Here is a 21,551-nt window from a genome sequence, read left to right as displayed (position 1 = left end):
AAGGCCCTGGGGGACGGGGCTTAGCAGTGTGCCCTGGCTTTGACTCAATGATTCCCTCTCCCCCATCTTGTATTAACAGAGGAAGGTTCACTAAAGTGAAGATCGTTGCCATTTCAGAGCCTGAAACCAGTACCTGAACCTATTTTGAGCAGCTTTGCTTGCACAGCCTGTGCAGTGCAAGAGAGAACCAGCCCTTGCACTGGAGCCTCTCGTAGCAAGGAAACACGGTGTTCATTAGCCACTTCATTTTGCCTCCAAGAGTGTGTGTAAGCAAAAGTTGCTCTAATTAAAGAATCACTAAGAAATGCAGACTCCAAGGCTTAATGAAGCATTACAAATACCTAAAAAAAAAGAATTAATCTTGTAATTGAGTTGGCTGGAATGCTTTCCTGCATGAAGGCAGCCACGTGTAGTTATTTCCCTGGGTAGAGATCTTCAGCCTGAAATACTGAATCTTCTGCAGGGGCATAAATGGCAATCGTTCGTAACGAAGTCATAACATCTCTACGTACCATATCAAGGTCTTGGGAAACCCTCCGCTTGCGGAGCTCTTCCATCCTTTCACACACATCTGTGAAGCAGGTGTTGTAGTAGTCTGCATACTGCTGGGCCAGGTCGTCAATATTTCCCAGGGACCCATCCTAGAGCGGAGACAAAAAAGGAGGAAAAAGAGAGATTAACGAATTTTAAAATTGTAATTTAAAAGTAATATCACAACGACCATCGCCCTACGGCCGCCACGGCGGGGGCAGGCGCTTCAGCGACTCCTGACCTTTGTGCATGCCGAGCAGCCCCGKGCTCCTGCACAGCAACCAAGAGCCACTTTTAAACACGGAGCTTCTCACCCATAGGCACCATCAGCCTCACCACAGACCCCGCCAGCTAAAAGGCTGCACGGACAAGTCGGTGCCACCCACAGCCGCCCTCCCAGCTGCGCCTCTCACACGCGCTGCGGGCGGAAACATGAGGTGCTCAGTCCCAAACGTCCCCACCGTCGGGCGAGGTAGCGATCCCACTAATACAAGGGATATGGCCAGGGCTTGGGGGCATTCTGGTGCTAACCACTGCCAGAATGAGAAAACAAAACAAAATGGCAATATCAGGCGAGACTTCTTCAAGTGGAGTGGCCAGAACCACCGGTGCCCTAAGCGGCAGGAGGCGGCGCGGCCCAAGCCATGTTCCGCACACACATCCACTGCAGGCCCATGCGGAGCATGCGGGAGGATGGCTTTGTTTCTTTTTGAGTTATGCAAAAGCCCGCATGTTAGCGTGTATGTTCCTCAAAGGTGAAACGCTACGCTTGGTGCATGTTCTGAGAAATGAACAAGGATACTGTTAACTCGCGGTTGCCATCTCTGAMTATAGGCAACACACACAAATTTAAAGTTATGCCTTGAATATGAAAAAGCCTAAGCGATTGGGAAGCCATTTAAAAATAATTACACTAGTAATGTAGTTGCAATGCAACTACAATGCAACTTTATTATATGAGCTATGAAGACATCTTTTCCTTAGAAAGTGTACCTTACTGAAGCATTTGCCATGTGAAAACCTCTATGTGGTTGTCTTCTGTGGATTCTCCCCCCATTCTAATGAAGTATCACTTCCACAGCACTGGTAGAATCACATCCTGATTTAAAATCGAAGTGAAAGCCTATTAAACCAGACCTTCRGCAAAACAGGTTTCTGCTTCTCCAGAGCATGTTTCCACACGCTCAGCTGGTGCCTGCAGTCCCCCRGGAAGTTTTGTAGAGTTCATGGTCCCCAAACCTGGAACAATTTGCAGCTTTTTTTTTTAATGACTGGGTATGGTGCAGATGGAAAACAACTTGCAGGCCTCTTGTTAAAGTAGCAGTAGCAAATTAGTTGTATTAAAAAAAGAAAACATAAATCTGTGTACATAGCCCACTGTACAAGTCTTCTACCTCTCAAGCTGCCAAAGTTCTCAAATAGGAGATACTTTGAAAGCTACAAAAAGCTTCTTGCCTAGAGAAGACTGAGAGGAGATCTGAGCAACTTGTSTAAGTACCCGAGGGGAGAATGTAGGGAGGAAGGGGCCAAGCTCTTCTCAGTGGTGGCCAGTGACAGGACAAGAGGAAATGGGCATAAGCTGAAGCACAGGAAGTTCCATCTCCATGTGAGGAGGAACTTCTTTCCTGAGCAAGGGTGCCAGAGCCCTGGCACAGGCTGCCCAGGGAGGCTGTGGAGCCTCCTTCTCTGGAGATCTTCCAAACCCGCCTGGATGCCGCCCTGTGCCCCGTGCTCTGGGTGTCCCTGCTGGAGCAGGGGGTTGGACTAGGTGATCTCTAGAGGTCCCTTCCAACCTCAACCATCCTGTGATTCTGGGATACAAGAGCTTCAAATCAGCCACRAGGCTGATTGTTTGGCCTAAATGCCCTTACAGGAGCAGCTCTGCCCTTTCTCCCAGCTGGGTCCTCCCAAGCCACCGCTGCAGAAYGAGCCCTTAAGAAACTGTGACTTTCCACCCGTGCCGCGAACGCTGCTCAGCTGCCCACGGCACCGGGCCTCGCCGGCACAGAGCTGCTCTCACAGGGTTTATGGGCTCACTGGGGCTTGCCAGCCCCACCACATCGGGGAGGGAAACAGATACCAAGCACCAGCTTGCGTTAACATAAGCTATGCAACAGAAAACCTTCTGGTTTCAGAAGGCACCGTCCTAACTCCAAGACCAGACCATATACTCCCCAAACCAGGCATATCACCGCATCACAAATCCAAGCTGAGCTCAGGAGCCCAATGAGCTTCCCTGGAAGCTGAGTGTCGGTTGGCTGGGGAGTGAGGAAGGCTCCACAGCCGCTCTCCTCACGCCGTAACTCACAGCACGCCCGGCACTGCCAGACCAAACCCAGCCTAGTTTTGACTGGCAGGCCAAACTCAGCCCGGTTCCGGCGCGGAGCTTGCGGAGCAGCAAGCGCTTTGTTACCGGCGACCGCGGCAGGCGGGAAGACTCGGGGTGGCACCCGGAGCGAGAGCAGCTCCGCTTCCGCCGCCATTAGGCCTCGGAGCGCCGAGAGCGCAGCCGGCGCCACCAGCGCTCGTGAGGGCCCCATGAGCCCTCACATGCCACCGGGGCCAGACAGCGCCGGGAGGCCAGCGCCCTGCCCCGCACTGCGGCACGCAAAACACGGAATATGGATATGGATATGGAATAAATATGGAAATATTTTTTAGAATATCTAAAAATATGTGAATCTTGAGCATTCAGCTAGATAGCTCATTTGTCTTCCTTACACAGCAAAGATGGACAAAGGAATTTTCTTAAAAAAAAAAAAAAAAACTTGCATTATTAATAAAACCACATAATAAAAGCATTCATACCCAATGAATGTTTCAAAGAGATCTCACTCTGCTGCACAAAGGCCAAGAGCCAATGTCAGTTGTCATTAAGGTCCTTTTACTTTCTTGCTTTCACATACAAGCCACAACCTAGACAATAYTTAAAGTAATAGGAATAAAAGTCAAAAATCATCACTTTGTTCATTCCTCTTCTGCCTTGTAACAGTCCTTCATTGCAACAGGGAGTAACCGGACTCCAAACGGCCACTTCAGTTTCACAGATAGAAAGCAGCAGAGAACTTTTTAATACTCCTCCCCAAAAGACACTGTAATTTATTACAATTTAATTATATGTAATTTCAGCAGCCACTGAAGCGGTCTTAATTGCTTCAGGCCAGCAAGATTTTTAAAAGCAAGACTGCATAATAAACTCCTACTTTTTTGTTAGAAATTTAACAGTTAAGCAAAGCATGAAAACAGATTCGCATCAGTTGTGTTTATTGCCATGCAAACTGTAATGTTCCAGCTCCATAATCCCATTACCACAGATCTCTGCTGGAAAAAATATGTAAGTAACACAATCATTGAGTAAAAATACCATTCCTGAGATGCTTTATTTTATTTGTAAAAAGTTACAGTATGTTTCTCTTAAAACTCTCTTCTAAAAAAGCCCTAGCCCTTTTCACAAAACAGTCTGGCAGCTGGGAAAATAAACATTGCACAAGTTTTACAGGGTAGAATCGGAAATGAACATTTAATGCAGCGCTCTAATGATAACAGAAGTTATCCTGTATTTCTAGTTTTGTTTGTCAGCATGTTACTGAATTTCTATCTTATCACATATGCATGCAGCAATTTTTGGCATTATAAAGCACAGGCAAAATGATAAATTACCCTGGAATTCCCAAAGAATTAGTTCTGATCTGCATGTGAATGCCAAAGGAATCCATCAAGCTTCATGTTAATGGAGTGGCTACAAAGAGAAGCTGGAATGATGTGACACTTATTATAAAGTTACGATTTATCGGTCACTGCACCTCAGTTGGTTTAACATGCTGGCAGCAGCCTTTGTATCTGACATTTAAAAGCCTGGAGGAAAATGTTTTGTCAGAAAGCTCTGCTGGTAATAAAATTAAGTTAAAAAAAAAAAAAAGATTTCGTATTTTAAAATGATAATAATAAAATGAAAACAGGATTACCACAGAAAGAATAATGGTCTTTGCTAAGTCACGTACTCGTTCGTGCATTTGTAAAGCTGCATATGGACCTAAATATCAGGCACTGCCAGCACATATGTGCTTGATATAAGTAAGAATAAGAGTTTTAGAAGAAGCTATCTACACATCTGCAAGGAAACAGAGCTAACTGAACCTGCTCTTTGCTGTCTCAGATCCCTGGACACAGGGTAATAAGCAACACATCCCAGCCCTACTTTCTCCTATTCCAGCAGACCTGGCGCGCGGCAGCAAGGAGGTCTTGGCTACCAGACGCCCGGGCCTGCTCTGCAGCCCCCTGAGCAGCCTTCCCTGTGTAAAGGCATCCATCTCCCAAAGGTTAAAGAAGAGGCAGATGYTGCAGGCCCAAGCACAGGCCCCACGAGCGCACACCGGTGCCATGACCAGCACCCACAACAGTCACCAGCTTGGGATCCACGCCAGGTACAGCCACAGCACATGCACCAACTAGGAGAGCAGGAAAGAAGTCCTGCATTGAGGGAAAAAGTCTTATTTCTGGCTATTAAAATATATGTGGAAAGGGGAGAGATGAAAGGGGCCGCTCTTATAAAATGTGTGGCAGCTCTCCCTGGCAAAGGCTTTTGACCTTCACAGCCCAAGATGAGAAAAAATCCATTTCCGTGCCTGAAACACAGGACTACTGTGTGGAGAGTCACTGTAAACATTAGCAGCTTATTTCTGGCACTTGGATCTTAACAGGGAAGCCTACCAAAAATGTGTGGAACACGATCCTGCATTGCAGCAATACCTTTGGTTTGGATAGTTGGAAGGAGCACATAAACGAAAGCCAGGATGTGGGCCATAGCAAACAGGCTTTTTGGGTGGGGAGGAGAGACCAAAAACGTGGCGAAATGGGAACATCTGCTGAAGGGAAACATGTTTTTGCCTAATAAAAAACCAAACTTTATTCAACAGGGCTTAACCTTCAGAATGCAGCCCATAAGACCTTTAAAGTCCAGCAGCACTAGCCCACCTAAGAGGGCAGGGGCTGCTCCTGTTTCCTTGGGGTGGCTTTGAAGCAGACCTGAGTCTGCTGCCCGAGTCTTGGGGCAGGACATCCCCGCACGGCGAGCAGCCGCTCTCGGTCACTGGGCCGCTCCGCACGGCTCGGTCCTCCACGACTCTTTATGAGGAGGCAGAACCGACACAGACCCGGCCCTTTCCAAATACACCCGTTAAAGCCTCTCCACCCTGGGCTTGTATTCACTACGGGAATGGAGTCACGTAACGAGGACAGGCACTCACAGAAAATGCTGCAGAGCCTCTTGATAACGGTGCTTGCTGCACAGCTCTGACCTTCTTCCCTGCCCTTCGCGAGCTACATGTTTCCTCTGGGGAAAAGGCCGATGTTCCACACGTGGGCTTCTTTCTTTTCAGAATGATCCCCATTAAAAATAAACCTAACAAGCTGCTAGGGAAGCGTTTCCTTCTTTTCCTGCGGCTCAGAGGAGACAGGCTCCCATTCAGCACGGGCAACAATCCCACTGTGCACACAGCGACAGGCCGGGAGCCGGGCTGGACAGCAGTGGGGTGGGAAAGGCGGACGCGGCACAAGCGCCGGGTCAGGGAGGCACCATCTGCCTCCCGACTCCGGGGAAGGCATAAAACACTCACTGTAGAAGTCATGACATTTTTGGATGCCGAGCAGCTATTTTAGATGATGTCTAAAGGTTGTCGTGGTCCCACTGACCCCTCTCTAGCTGTACATTGAGAGAACAAAGAGAACACACAGCTCACACTGATTCAATGGAAGACTTTATACTAATTTTTATGGCATCTGAGTGTCGAGTTAAGATACGCAGCTTCACACACTGAGCTGCAAAAATAGACCTAATAAAAATGTGTGAAGCTCCCTACAGCATGTCTAAAACAGTTCTAGAAGCTGTACAATAAACACAATACACAATACACAATGGTATGGTTTCATATAAAAGCTTTTGTAGCATTTATCTGATGTAACTTGTAACCCAGAGCACAGTCACTCTGAACTGAAAAAATTTACCCTGAATCACACAGCTATGGGACCTTTTTCTATTGTATTAAACACTTTATCATATAACTAGATCAAAAGAAACTCTTCCCAATTACGGAATTCTGCAACAAACTTGCTTCCTTCACCATCAGCACCAGCATCTTTTCCCCTCTGATTTTATGTTGTAAAATCCTGAAGCTTTGTCAAAAATATGTAACAAAGCATCTTCAGAAAAGCCTCCTGCCTACAGTTTACCTTTTTTTTTTTTCCTCTAGTTTGTAAATTAAAATCATTTTCCAAATATAGTGCTAGGATCCTTCTTTCTGTCATGAAGCCTAAAAAGTCCTCTAGGTAAATATATATACATATTTTATAATTTTTTTAATATATATATATATTTTATATATAGATATATGTATATTTGTGTGTGTGTGTTCTAACCAAAAAGTTCTATCTATGCAAATGTGCATTCCGACATATTTAAAGAGCGGATATTTATCACAAGCAGAACCAGCTCTTTCACATATTATCTCAAGAGATGAGATAATATCCAAATTTTATTCATAAAAATTAGGAGTTCAAAGCATCCTTAATGTCCAGGTTCCCTAATAACAATATATTATCACCTGTCCTCCAGGAGTGATCTACATGAAGCTCATCAAAACACCACCCAAGATCCCTGTCCAAGACCTTTTCCTTCACTTAAATGGAAACGTATCTCTCAGCACACGTTTGCTGCCGTGTGTGTCTACGCTGGTACCTGCAGTAGGAATAGAATGTGGTTGCCGACACACATGGGAACAAATATGTGATTAAGGCATCATTAGGAGATAGAGATTCATTTCTTGTCTTGGATTCAAGAACTTTAGCATACGGTCTGGTGTGGTTTCATGGTTCGGTAAGATAGAATCTGGAGAAATAGATATGCAAAGTGCCAAACATCCTAAGTAGATGATGGAATAAACCTTTATCTCACCAGTCTGGCCACATCTTCACACTGCAAAGTGAACATCTCAAATTCTCTTTAAAAATATAAGGAGAACAAAGAATAAAGAGAAATAAAGAGAAAAAATAAAGAGTAACACATTAGCAAAACCCCATTCTTATGTCATGCTTCAGATCTCCTATATACCACTGAGGTGGAAGCCTCTCATTAAAACAGCAGCCTGAAAAAAACGATCACAGATGAAATAATTTGGAAATTTAAAGACAAAACAAAGTGAGAGGATGACTGCACCTCTAAGTTTGGCCTTATTACTTTACAGTCTTTGTCAATGTATTTAACTTGATAAATGAAAAGAAAGCAAACTGGACATATTTATGTCCATGTTTTATTAGAAAAGCAGAGTTAACACTGTGATTTCTACCTTCTGCCGGTAACCATGGAGGGGCATGCCCTCACAGCTAGAGATCACAGTGAATAATGAAATGTCATAAAACAAAAAACAGAAACAATGCACTAAACTAAGCCAGTGAAGCAAGAAGCACTGAAAATGTACTTAATGATTGTGCTGTATGAAATTCAAGTTTCATCTTCTATTTCAACTAGAGAAAAATAGGTAGAAATCACCATAAGATAAGCATTTAACAGTAAATGTTCCCTTCGGAGTATGGTGGGAAGAATGAGAAGCACAATTTTATTTTAGGAATAGCCAATTATTTTCCTATTGGTTTTCTAACTCTGTCTCATGTGTCAGTTGACCTCCATACACGAATGATATAAAAAACATTAAGTCCATCTAATGGTATACACAAGAGTTCTGCTTCTATACAAGATTTTCCTTTAACCTAATCATTTTATCCTTGAATTGAAATATTTTATCTACATCATGAACTCTAAATGGAACTGCCTAGTAAACTTTGTATTTCTGAATTTCTATTGCATCAACACTTAGCAGTAAAACCTTTACAGCACACCCTACCCTACATATTTTACTGTTCCAGGTAATCATTTTTCTCCCGTGATATAACATACGCTAGGCCATAGCAGGTATATAGATAAGAGGCATATACGTACTTGGTGCCATACTGCAAATTGCCTCTCTGGTAAATAATTCCTTACCCAATTCGGTGGTCCCTGATTAGCTGCTCCAAATGAAACACAGGAAATTTGTTCTGCCCTGGGAAGTGTGTATAGCAAACAGGCTAAACCCGCCTCTCCCAGCCCCAAACTGTGCTATTCTATTAACTTTTCCCGCTAGAAAGTCTGGAAGATGCAAACTGCCCTTTTCGGCGCCTTGAGACTAATCTCTCCTTCACTCCTACTGCTTCCTGACACTCAGTGTTTTACCGGCAAAGGAAGTAACTGTAACTGAATATGGCAGAAATCCATTTTCCCCCACGTAATCCCAACAGCCGGAGAAGGAGTTTCCTGCAGCGCGGTGGCTCGCGCTGCGCCGAGCCCTCCCTCGTGCACAGCCTCGTGGGGCTGTGCCGGGGCTTTGGGGTCCCAACCCAGCATCGTGAGGGCTCTCCTTTGGAGAGACACGTTATTCAGGAGCAGTAATGCACTGTTATCGTGGGGTTTCAGTGCATTTAATTAAGCCCAATACAATTACACTCCAGTGGGTCTTAAAGATGCAAGAATCCATTTAAATATTATTTAGATGTGTATCTTAAGTAGCACAGGCTGCACAGGGCTTGATGTTTATATCAATTAGGGATATCAGTTTAGTAATAAAAGCTCCATCGCTTGTCAGTTTATAATCCTTCCTACTGTGGCGTGTGGTGGTTTATTTGCTCATTTCTCTTTCTCTGTGTATGGTGCAGACGGGCTTCCTGCTTTCCTGTGTGCTCACAATGTCCCAGCACTGCCAAAGCGCTTCCTAATTAGGCTAAATAGGCCGCTTAGCCAAATAAAAGGGAGGTATCTCCGCCTACCCACAGAGCAAATCCTACCGAGCCTGTGCCCGAGATAACCGTGTGGCAGGCAAGGCTCCCAGGTGTTTCCATGAGGTGCTTCTCCGAAGGGACAACGTGCTCGGGACAACTAATGGGAGTCCCCAACAGCGGAACCTTCCTTGGAAGAGGTCCTTGAGTGCTTGAAAGGCCGTGGCGCTCTCCAGCCCCGGACTCGGATGCTTTGGGACATGCATGGCTTTCACTGGAGGTCGAACGCGCTGCTCAAGCGCTGCACACCGCAGAGATGCACCCTGAACTGAGCCATAAAGCCATTAAAGAAAAGGCCCACACGGTTAAAGACATCATAAATGCGCAGGGCCACGGCCTGCCAGAAACACGGGGTTGGCCTCGTGACTCTCCTGAGCAGAGCAGAGCACCGCCCGTTGTCACACGTGGAGATCTCTTCTGCAGAGCCTTAAAAGTATGACCCCAGAGGCGAGCGCTGGCTCAGAATGAACTGCGTGCCAGCAGGACGTCAGGGTTTCAGCCTGCCTAGCAATGTATTAAACCACCTTCTCATCCTCAATCTGTTTTAGCTAATTAGCTTTCTGCCGCAAATTGACCATTCCGAGCATGCAGCAGTAATTCCTGAATGGCATCACCTTGCGTCTCTCGTGCACATTAACAATTAGGCAGCTATAGCCTGGGTTTGTCTTTTGAAAAGTGATAACAATGACACAAGCACCTAGGCATGAAGCGCCCATTTGCCCTGATATCTCATTCATACTCAAGAGCACGAAATGTCAGCCACGGTGTCTCCAACTTTCCTCTCCAAGACCTGTAATTGTGGAACCAGGCTTAAATCTCCGTTATTTACTTCCCACGTGCTCCTGGCCTTTCCACATCTTTCAGCCATCAGTTTGGACCTTCCCAAGTCAGCCTGTGCGCTGGCTTTCCTGCTCTGCAATCCTTGTGCATGCCCCTGCCATCTCCTGTTGTGATTGCTGCAATTCTTCCTGCCACCATCTTCCTAAATTCCCCTTTGGGGGCTATCCACAGCAGAAGAGCTCCACGCAGTTTTCAAGGTTTGGAAACCCGAGTCACTTCGTCTCCACCCCTTATCAATCTCCCATTTTCCTCTTTATCTGAAAGGTGTTTTCCTAACAGTGAGGCACAACTATCTTTTTCCAAATACTAGAAACCACGCAGCAGCAGAGACACCCCAAAAGTCACAATGACCAGAGATCTAATGTACTGTTCCCCTCGCCTGTTCTTTTTTTGTGTGTGTACTCATACTCTATAAATAACTATCTCTAAGCATTATATAGTACTTGCAATTAGTTTGGCAGATAAAATAAAGAATGTGTATAACCTTTTGTATCTAAAGTACATTTGAAAGGAGAATTAAAACCTACAAGTAATTTGGCAAAGATTACTTGAAGAAATCAATGTTTTGTCTGAGAGAAAAAGCAAGAGCTGGAACATCCACATATCCCTTCTTCCTTAACTTTAGTAATTAGGGATTCAGTGAGTCCAGTGAGGCTCCTCATAAAGAAGTCTGTAACGTAAGAATAGGCAGAAGCATCCTTTTCCCGCCTCTTTTTTTTAGGAAACACGCTCTGTACGCAGCATGAAGCAATTCTTCATCATCATACCAATACTGTGATCAAGTCCTTGACCTCGTCTTCTCAGTTTAACTTCCAGAGTTGAGATAAAAATCACGCAAAGCTTAAGTTTGACAAAGCTGACCCATCTGCACGTTTACACTCGCTTCCAGATGCCAAAGCTAAACAGCACGTTGCGGGGCAAGGAACAAACAGCACTTTGCGGGGCAAGGCACCTCTGTGGCCTGGCACGTCCCCCTTCCCCCCCAGTGTGAGACAGAGCGGGGTGACACAGAAAAAAGTGTGAGACTCCATCCCATGCCTCATTACACAAAGGTCGGAATAAAGGTAGCTACAATTAGGAAAACACAGGGAGGTTTTTAGAGACTGACAACTATTTTGCACTATCTATAGAGGAGCAATCTGCACTTATGCAACAAGACATGAGAGGCCTTTCCCCACTGCTTTTCCAAACAATAAATAACACACACCACACTGCAAAATAAAATAAAAGGAAAAATGAGGCGAAAATATACACCTTCTGGTTTTTATTTCTACAGTGCACGGCAAAGAACTTAGGAAGTTACCCCTACAAGTTGAGGTATTGACAGAACAGCTTGGATATGGAAGAAGAGACATTAGGAACCACCTTCTTCCTCCGTAAGGGAACATGACCTCAAAGAGGCTTCAGAGAGGATGGTATAAGAAAACACAGAGGAAAAACGTCCAAAGAATTTGCCATGTATGGAGATTCCAAATGTGCCCTCGCAGCAGGAAATCTTCCTTTACTCAGCCCTTTTTTGCCAATGAAATGAAAACAGACATCAGGAAATGAGCTCAGTGAGGGAAGAGAGAGAAATCTGCTGTTGCAACCCAACTAGTGCTGCAGTCCGGCACGGGCATCAGCACGCACACATCCTCGCTGCGGGATCGGGGCTCACGAGCTTCAAGGCTCACGAGCTCCCAAGTGGCCCCCTGCTACCTCCGTCAAAGTCCAGCAGCACATTGCAAAGCATGGCTTATCCCAGCAGACAGATCTGATCAACTGCAGATATTCACGCGCTGCGATGAAAACCCACCCCTCATATTCCAGAGACAGGCTGGGAAGCGAATCCCTGTTCTGAGATGAACTTTTCCTCACCCAGAACAAGAGCAGGAACAGGGGAAGTCTGCACTGCTGCTGGCAGACTGACACTCTCCAAATCCAGCTATTTCTAGATCAGTTTTTGAGTCTTCTCTAAGATTTAGGAGTTAAGTATTATATATGTTCCATCTGCTATCTAATTAGGCAAAAAAAAGATTGCTATAGAATCTCAATAGAAACATTTCAACTGAATAATCCCTATTTATGGATTTATATAATTTATATTTTATACATTATATATTATAAATATTTTATTGTTATATATAATGTTAGATATTATGTATTTATTAATTAGATATTATATATCTGTAATATTACAGATTAGGTGCTGAGCTGCTGGAAAGCTGCTTCATGGAGAGGGATTTGAGAGTTCTGGTTGACAACAAGTTAACCACATAAAGAGGCCAGTGACAGGGCAAGGGGCAATGGGTGTAAGTTAACACACAGGCAGTTCCATCTCCATGTGAGGAGGAACTTCTTTCCTGTGCAAGGGTGCCAGAGCCCTGGCACAGGCTGCCCAGGGAGGCTGTGGAGTCTCCTTCTCTGGAGGTCTTCCAAACCCGCCTGGATGCCGCCCTGTGCCCCGTGCTCCGGGTGTCCCTGCTGGAGCAGGGGGGTTGGTCTAGATGATCTCTAGAGGTCTCTTCCAATCTCAACCATTCTGTGATGGGAAACCTCCTGTGAATCAAAAGCAGAACCAATTTGCAACGTGCTTAATGCTACAGGCACTGGCACTGAGCCCTCCACCGCCTTCAGTTGTTCCATGTCTTGGGCATCCTTCAGGCAACAGCTGACCATTAGATTTTGCCTGCTACCTTTGCCAGGTATTTCCTGAAATGACTGTAACTTTTTTGTTTGCTTTTGTTTTGAGATCTAGTACCTCTGTTCGTCCTCTGATAACGTGCTGTCCCAGTTCAACAGATAGGTGAAGGTGGGAAGAGCTGCTCATGGCACTCTTGCTTCTTTTGAAGGTGTCTGCAACAGGGGTCCCGCGCAGAGCATCCCTGTTACGTGAGGGACCTGAGCCACTAGCTCGTGTGCACCAACGACACAGAGGCCTCCTGGCTGCAGTAACAACCCACAGGTCTCATTTTCACCCTAGAAATGCAGCGCTTGCAGCCTCCAGGCTATGTTGATACCAATTTCTACAATCTCCCTAAATTTTGTGTAGCACATGAAATATTCCCACATTTTATTATATGATGTATATACTATATTATTAGGCAAAGAGATTTTGAAATGTAAACACGTGGGATCTCAAAGACAGAAATCATCAAAATACAACACGCAATCTCTTCCAACTTCTTCCTGTTTTAGAAGGATTATTTATGAATTCTAAGCTGGGAGTGAAGCCTGGTAACACTGCAAGTCAAAACTCACAAGTTGTGATGCACACTACACACAAATATACATACAAACATATATAAAAGAGGATTTTTTCTTATTTTCACTGTCACAAAGAGTATGTTTCAGTTTAACTGCATTTACTGCCGGAGCTTTCAGAGATGCTGAACTAAGGAGGTCAACCACTGAAGGCTATAAAGCTTACAGGTATCATAAACTCTTCCCTATAATTCATGGTTAGGTTCAAGTCTATACAGTCATATCAATAACTCTGTGAAATCTATTAACAGGTTAGCCTGGTATCAATGAAAGTGATGTGCCTCAGCCTAGCAGTAGAAAATAAGACTGAGATCTGCTTTACAACCCTGGGCTGGCACTAAAAATTTAGGTCATAAAACCACTTCCAGCTGAGAGCGAATGAAATGGACACATCCTGCTGCAAGACTCAAGTACACAATCCTAAGAAGATGGATGTATTTCAGAACTTGAACAAATACAGATAAATACAGATAACCAGTATCAGCAAGCTGTGGTTGGGAAAATGCTCCGAGTATAAGTGCCTAAAATACACAGACTGTAAAGGAATGGTCTGTCACTTCTAACAGTACATGTTGGTGAGGCAGGAGGAGATCCTGGCAAGCAAACAAGGAAGATGAGGTTGCCATGAGCATGTGCTCCCAGCTGGGGCCATGTGCTGCCTTTGAGAGCTCCCAGCCACCAGCGCCACCAGAGCGGGACAAGGAGCTCCCGGGACAAGTGCTCTCAAACCCACTTGTTCCTCCACGGCGCTGGTCTGGGTTTGCTCCGAGAGGAGAGCAGGCTCCACATAGCAGGCTTTGCTTCATACTGACGTTATAAAAAAACACAGCAAACAACTGACCTAAACTTGAAGAAATGACAAAAGTTGTTTTTCTCGGCTTTGGTTTAAAGCCTGTGGGCCAAATTCAGGTTCAGTACAAATAAACTTTACTCCTTAGCCTCATAGAGCTTTAAATAAAAACAGCCAAAACAAGATGCATTATCTTGTGTTGCTTTTCTCCATCTTTCATTCCTATCATACTCATCCTATCAAATAAAGGATCTTCTGTTGCAAACCAGAGTGTTAGAAATGTTCGATCATGGTACTATGATTTGGTCATAATATTAAAACAAGTCTTGATTTAAATATAATGAGCATGTTGCTGTTTTCACTGACCTGACTCCTGTCATGACCACTGCAAAGCTTTCAAAGTATTGTTTATTTTTATTGTATTAAATAATTGCTTATTCCTTGCTCCTTCACATCTCCCTACACACTGTCACAGAAAATGATAGCACACTGTTTCCACATGGCAAAATGTATTGAACATCATCAGCTAAACAGGATATTTTGTATTTGCTTAGCAAACTCATGAGCTTCCTCGTGTGTGTGCATGGATAAGAATACATTTTTTTTTAATCTAGAGGCTTGATCATGTAAACTGATCTTAATAGCATATCCCGATGTTCAAAAAGGGACGCAGAGAAGTCAAACCAGTGAAATCCAATAGAGCTGTGCTGGAGACAAGCCTGAAACAAAAGACTTCAACTAGGCTGCACAAAAAACATGTCAGAATTCTATGATTTACCACCACGACGGTAAAAAAAAAAAAAAAAAAAAAAAAAAAAAAAAAAATTATAAATTTTATTTAAAAAACACCTCTGTTTTACAATTATACTTTTATTTATTATATTATTCTTTGGCTTGTCCATCTAATTTTCCAAGTATGCCCTGCTTAAGACTATCCCAGAAGGTTATTCAAGCTCTCCTCAGTTTGACCTCCCACAGGGAAATGTGCCTCCAAAACCAGTTCAGAGCACAAAACAGTCAGCCAGGTATCTAAGGAGTTGAGCCAGCATTTAGTTTATTTTCCTAATCTTAGCTCAAACAAAAACAGTTCATCACAAGTTTGTGTTTCTATTGATGGAAACAGGCAAGAGAAAGGCCTCCCATTAGAGCAAATAGGGAAAGGAGGAAAGGGAAAAGCTCCCGTTAGCACCTGGGGAGATGAAAGCAGGCGCAGGCTGCCCACACCTGGCCCACATCACAGCACCAGAGCCCACGTGGGGGCAGCTCCTCGGATTTTTACAAGCAGTTATTTTCCCTAATGCAAATTTGAGTTTAAAACACCTGCGTTTGAAAGTGTTTCTGTGAACTCTGCTGTAAAGTTTTCCTACCAGCAGAATAATTAAATCTCTTTACAAGTAATAAATTAAAGACCTCCGTATCTGCCTATCTAAACACACATCTGCCCGCTGCTTTAGCGCAGAATCTGCTTTTGCAGGAGGAAACGAACTCTTTCAGGCTTGCACGCGGTAACCAAACGCAGTCACTCCTCTCTACATGTTCCCTCCCGGAATACCTGGTGGCTGGGATGCAAACAGGAGCAAAGCAGCACATGGATTCACACATTAGCAGCCACCGCCGCCTCCTTCCCTCTCAGGAGGCTTCATTCCCGACGCTGGGAACCTCGGCCGGGCCTGCAAGGGCTCCCAAATCTTCTTCCTCCCGCAGGTTAAGCTCTCCTGCGCCAGGCTGGACAGAAAACTCTTCCTGCCCAGTTATCTGGGGCTCCATCGCATCCCTCACCCGAAAAATACACTACAAGTGAGAAGTTTTCACCTGCCTGTAGAAAATCCTACCCAGTGGGCCCCAGGAGGCTCCGTGTGCTCCAGCAGCGCGGTTCTTCCACGTACTTGCCGTCCTTCCCTGTTCTCCTCACCAGTTTGCCTGTCTTGTTCACACCTTCCACTCGGCCTGTGCCACGTTCTCACAGCTGAGCCCAGCCTACTGCCAGTTAGTAATAACGGAGCCAGTACTAACAGCAGCCCAGCCAGAGAGGGGAAATGAGACCTTGCCAAGGTCCTCGCCTACCTGAACTCCCTCTCCAAGCACAGAGCAGTTCACAGCAGACATAGGGGCAGGTAGACACAGGTCTGCCCTGGCTTTGCCTCTGTAAATCCAAGGGAAAGGCAGAGTTTCCTTTCAAGGGAAAGAAAAAAAGAGAGAAGGGAGAGACCAGGAGCAAAAACTCTTCATTCCCCAGCGTATAGGATCTTGTGGAGGCCGTAATGCCTGATGGAGGCATCTGTGTTATGTGACTTGACATGAAGAAAAAGCCTAGACCAAAGGTTATCTCTAAAACTTGTCTGTCTTCATAACGGGATTAGTGTTGCTGAGTGTAACATTTCATGGAGACAAGAGGGAAAGGAGAAGCAACAGGTTATGTTAAAGAAAAACAATTTTGAAAAACCACTTAAACTGGCAGTCAGTTACTCTCCATTTTGATCCCTGCATCTGAAAGCAGAAATATATTCCAATTGATGGCTTGACAGGATGGGGAAAACAATATAAGTTACTTTTTAATGCAGAGATTAAGCCTACTGGTTTTATCCTTAGCCTGGAAACTGAGATTTCCTTTAAAAAATACACTCTAAGCAGAGCTAGAAACAAAAATATTTTGAGCTGGAAAGTCTCAAAGTGCTTTTTGAGCCAACTGCACAGTAAGGCAGCCCTCTTGCAGACACAGGGATTGAACTGGGGCGGTGAATATGCCATTTCCCAGGCCCGTTGGGCCTGGCACGTGTGAGGTTGCCTGCCCGCGACTGGGTGCCCGGGTGAGCTGAGCGCCTGCGGCTTCACCTGAAGCCAGGGGCCTTTCAGGGGCAAGCACCAAAAAATGGAGGCACCAGAACCAGATGCTTGGAGAGAAATGGGGTAAAAAAGACTTCTTTTGAAGGCCATGACAAAATAACAAGAGTTTCAGGACCAGCAATCCTGGGAGGAATCTGCAACCAGGACGAACTGCCATAATTTCTTCCGACAGTCCCTCAACTACTTTTATCAGGCTTCTGGGATCTGCTTCCCTGTCTCTAGATTTCCAGGCTCCCTGGCTCAGTAACAAATTCCTCTCCCCAAAGCATGGTAGCTAGTTTGTAATGACACGTTATCACAGCAGGACTATCAGCTGGCATCTTTCTCTCCTGTGGTTTGCTTCTTTACTACTTTGATAAGAAATTCAAACAGTCACTGAATCAGAGAGCAAACCAGATTACACACGTAACTAATAGAGCTCCCAGTATAAATGCAAGCAAAGAGCTTTATTCTCCCCAAAATAGACACTCTGTTCTCTTTAGCTAACAGTAGAGAGTAGGAAAGCAGTTTTCTCTTTACCTGGTAACTGCAAGATACACTAGAAATATAAACATTAAAAAAAAAAAAAATCCTTTCAGCCCTTACAAGTGAGTCAACACATGCTATCACTTTGAAATAAATAAATAAATAAAACAAAAATCCTCTAATTTGACTGCATCTCTTGCACATTCCTCTCTATCTTTTGTTGACATCTTGTCCCTTGAATAGAAAAGCTCCTTCCTTGCATGAATAAAAGTTGTCTTCAGTGAAATCTTTGCTCTGCTGAAGCTGCTCGGTGCTTTTCCAGAATTTCCTTCGTGTCCGGATTTCACCCAGGATGCCTCCATCCTGGATCTATCCTGCATCCACCATCTGCCCTCCTCTCTGATCATAAGCAAACCTTCAGACTCTTTGCAAGAAGCAGGTCGCTGTTGCCAAATACATGATTCTGGACAGCACATGTCCTGAAAAAATGAGTTTGGGGGATGCAGAGAATTCCCACATTACGAGTAATGAGCCGCCTCTTGCGAACTCCTTCTAAAACCCTGACACATCTCAGCCACCCATGGCTGCTCTGAGACATCCCGGTGATAATTACCCAGCACATTCCAACACAAGCTCGCGACAGACCAAGCAAAAAGCTTTTCAGTATAATTACGTTATCCAGTGAGCTCCATTAACAGCACAAATAGCTTTGAGGGGCTTACACCACAGCTGCAGCTACAGAATATTTCATTAGAGTAAGTACGACAGGGAAGGATGCGTTTGCTTCTGCAAAATCCCAGTACAGCTGCAAGCACGCTCGGTGCTTGTCAAGGGCAGCGAGAGTCATTATGAGGCTTCAAAGTTCATAAAACGCACTGCTTACAGACAGCACTTGGGAAGCATTTACTTCCTCTCCAGAGCTGGGACCTGCCATCACAGGGCCCTGCTAACGAGGTCCTGCTTTAAGGACACTATCCAGATATATCGCACGGCTGGTGCGGGTTTTACCACCCTGTATGAGGGCAGCGGGCCTCATCTGGCATTTTCAGTAACTCCAGCCCAGTCTCCTAGCGGGGCTTACGGGCTCCCCTCCCAAACGTGCACGTGGCGAAGGTGCTACCACGGCTCCTTGGTCATCCAGGTCGATATCTTGCTCCGCAAGCTCACGGCGAGATCAGTGGGCCAGAGCTGGTACCTTCCCTGTCCCCCACACCACAGCACTGCTCAAGATGAGGACCACAGAGTCAAGGTTTCATATTCTTTTTAAATAAATAAAACCTTTTTCCCCACCGAGGACAATAAAGCAGTGGAACAGAATGTCTACAGGAAGTAACGTTGAAAGTTGTCAGGACTCAAGTGGGTAAAGACCCGATCAACCTCACCTGACCTCAAAGCTCACCCTGCTTTGAGCATGAAGTCGGACTAGATGCCTCCTGAGTCCTCCTCTAAGCTGGATTTTCTTTTTACAATGTGATTTTCTATTTCTCATTGGATTCAGGTCCACCACCACAGCCTGTCCTGCTTCGCTCCCTCCTGCCTCTGCGCTCCGTTCTCCGTGCATCCCTTCCTCAGCTGTCAGGCTGCTCACCAGCATTTTGGATACCAGAGCCATTACCAGTGATTTACTCCACCACCTCCTTGCTTTCTTCTTAAACTTCAAGCATTTCAAAACACGGGTCACTGTAAAACCCAAGAATCTAGACTTGTACTCTTACACATCCTCAAACCATTCACTGACAACACAGGAGAGACAAGACGGCTCTGCAGACCATAGCCCTGGCCTTCTGGAGCACAACACTGGCCTCCACTTGGATACCAGCAGTCTAGTTTAGTGTTTGCCTTTTGCAGCAAGGGTTTGAGAGTGACCAAGTTCATTTACGGAAAGGATGGGCTGGGACGCTACCTGTCCTTAGCTTCAGGAAGCCAGAACTGAATAGGGTTATACTCAGTTTACATGAGGACATTGCAGCCACTTGAACGACTAACAATGTCTAAACTCTGAAGAAAGCTGGGAGCTTAGTGAGAAGAGTTTCTGTCTTCCCGAATCGATGTTATTATTTGAGACCCAGAACAAGGGTATCTTTTCACATCTGTAATTCCATTGTAGCACAAAACACGAGGGTGAAAACTCGTAATAGTGCTGGGCAACGAGCAGAGCTTGGTTCTTTCTGTAAAGTAGCCTAACACCAAGGACAAATGGCCTCAGCTTAGTTCTCACTAAAGATAGTAGTTGAATGTCTCTGCTTTCTTAGGAAGGAAAATAGATTGTACAGCCAGGAGAAACCCATTCAATTATTAGTTGTGGGAGAATCAGATCTTTTTCCCTACTGAACTCCAGTACGCTGCACTGTTGGTTTGGCCTCCAACACCCCTTCCCAGGCATCCAATAACCCTTTGGTTTTACTAAATGCAGCACTGAAACCTGCCAGGAAAAGAGAGAAAGAGACTGTTCATAAAGTACCGACTGTCTGCTCCCTACGAACTGGCAGCACTGACTCTGCCTGCATTCTTAGATTAAAGTCATTAACAGTGAAATAGTGTAGGCAGCCGGGTGCTGCTGAACTGAGGACTTCTGAGAGCAAAAGGATGAGGCAGTTTTTTTTTAATCTTATTCAGAATATTAACAATAAAGCTTATGTAGAAAAAAAATTGCAATATAAAACGCTAATTACGTTCCCTGTTAAATTCCATAACACTTTAAAATTAGATCCCACTGGTTCATCACTCATCACATTCCATAGCAGCTTTCTGTGAGATATTCTCATTATGTTCCTTCATGCCTGTTGGTTAAATGTTAACAACAAAAATTAACACAGATCAAGCTTATTCATTTGCTCTCAAAATGAATAAACAGGCACTCTACTGTTGATTACCACATTCCTGTTGCACTGGAAAGCTGCCAGCTGCAGCACGCAGGCAATACTACAATTTGGTATTCGCTGAGTGGCAGTTGTCTGCGATAATTATCAGCTTGCACCTAAAGTAAATGTTATTCTCACGCGGCGGGTGGAAACGGAGTTAACTCTTGCCGTGTTGCCACTGTCTGCCGTGGGGCCGGGGCAGTCGGGGCGAAGGTGCCGCTTCCCACCCCTGTCCCCGGCCCAGCTCTTTTGTTTTAGCGCGAGCGATCGGACCTCAGCGCGGAGAGCGGGAGCTGGGGCTCCCACAGGCGCCGTCACCCAGCGACGTGTTTGTAACGAGGACACGGGGTTCCAGATGGCACGGGGGGCAGCTCACGGACACGGTGCTGTGGGAGCGCGGTTGCCCTGCCGTGGCACCAGGCCGGGCACAGGGTCAGTCCTGGCCGGGCGCGGGGCGTTCAGCGGCAGCGCCGATCCCGCTCCGGGCCCGGCTGAGCCRAGCCAACCAAGGCGTCGAGGCGGTGCGGGCCGAGCCAAGGGAGCCTCCCTGGATGCCCGGGCCCGGGCAGGGGCATCGCGCGGCTCCGCGGGCGGCGCTCGGCGCTGGCTGCAGCGGGGCAGGCTGCGGAGCGCCCCAACCCCGAGAGCGCGGCCGAAGGGGCCACTCGAGGCAGTACCTGCCTTCCCCCCCACACCATGAAACTAACTCTCCTGGGACTACGGAGACCCAGAGCACCGGGATCAAACACAGGAGCTGGGATAAAACAGCGCCCGGCGCCATCAACTTTTGTCTGCTGAACTTTGCAGCAGGTGCTGCAGAGGAGGCGTCTGAACCGGGCGGGTTCCCCGCACTGAACTCCAGCATTAAAAAAAGTAACGACAACAGTAACAACAGATACTAGGAAATTAAAAGCAAAGGCAGAAGGGGCCGGCCCTGCCTCCGCGCACTCACCAGGATGCCCATCACATCGGCCCAGAGCTGCGCGAACGCCGCCGGCCGCGCGCCGCTCTCCGCTGCTGCTGCCGCCGCCGCCGCCGCCTCGGGGCCGCCCGCCCCTTCCTGCTCCCGCTCCTGCTCCTGCTCCCGTTCCCGCTCCTGCTCCCGCTCCCCGTCC

At 45.9% G+C, this 21,551-nt stretch overlaps 1 protein-coding gene across 4 annotated transcripts in view; it reads right to left on the bottom strand.

Moving 5' to 3' along the window:
• The window catches only part of SASH1 (SAM and SH3 domain containing 1), a 506,147-nt gene that overhangs the window by 86,704 nt on the left and 397,892 nt on the right, over positions 1-21,551 (bottom strand). For 3 of the 4 annotated variants that reach the window (XM_026044362.1, XM_026044361.1, XM_026044363.1), the window contains one exon: positions 513-641. In XM_026044362.1, coding sequence (XP_025900147.1) covers positions 513-641 — 129 coding nt within the window. Of the gene's footprint in view, positions 1-512; positions 642-21,388; positions 21,413-21,551 lie in introns of those variants that run through there. The other variant, XM_026044364.1, reaches the window with a different exon arrangement.

Source organism: Nothoprocta perdicaria, unplaced genomic scaffold (genome assembly GCF_003342845.1).
Source record: "Nothoprocta perdicaria isolate Ctin4 unplaced genomic scaffold, notPer1 scaffold_36, whole genome shotgun sequence".
Classification (NCBI taxonomy): Eukaryota; Metazoa; Chordata; class Aves; order Tinamiformes; family Tinamidae; genus Nothoprocta; species Nothoprocta perdicaria.
Note: the sequence above shows the minus strand (reverse complement) of the source record. Positions and strands in the feature narration are given on the sequence as shown.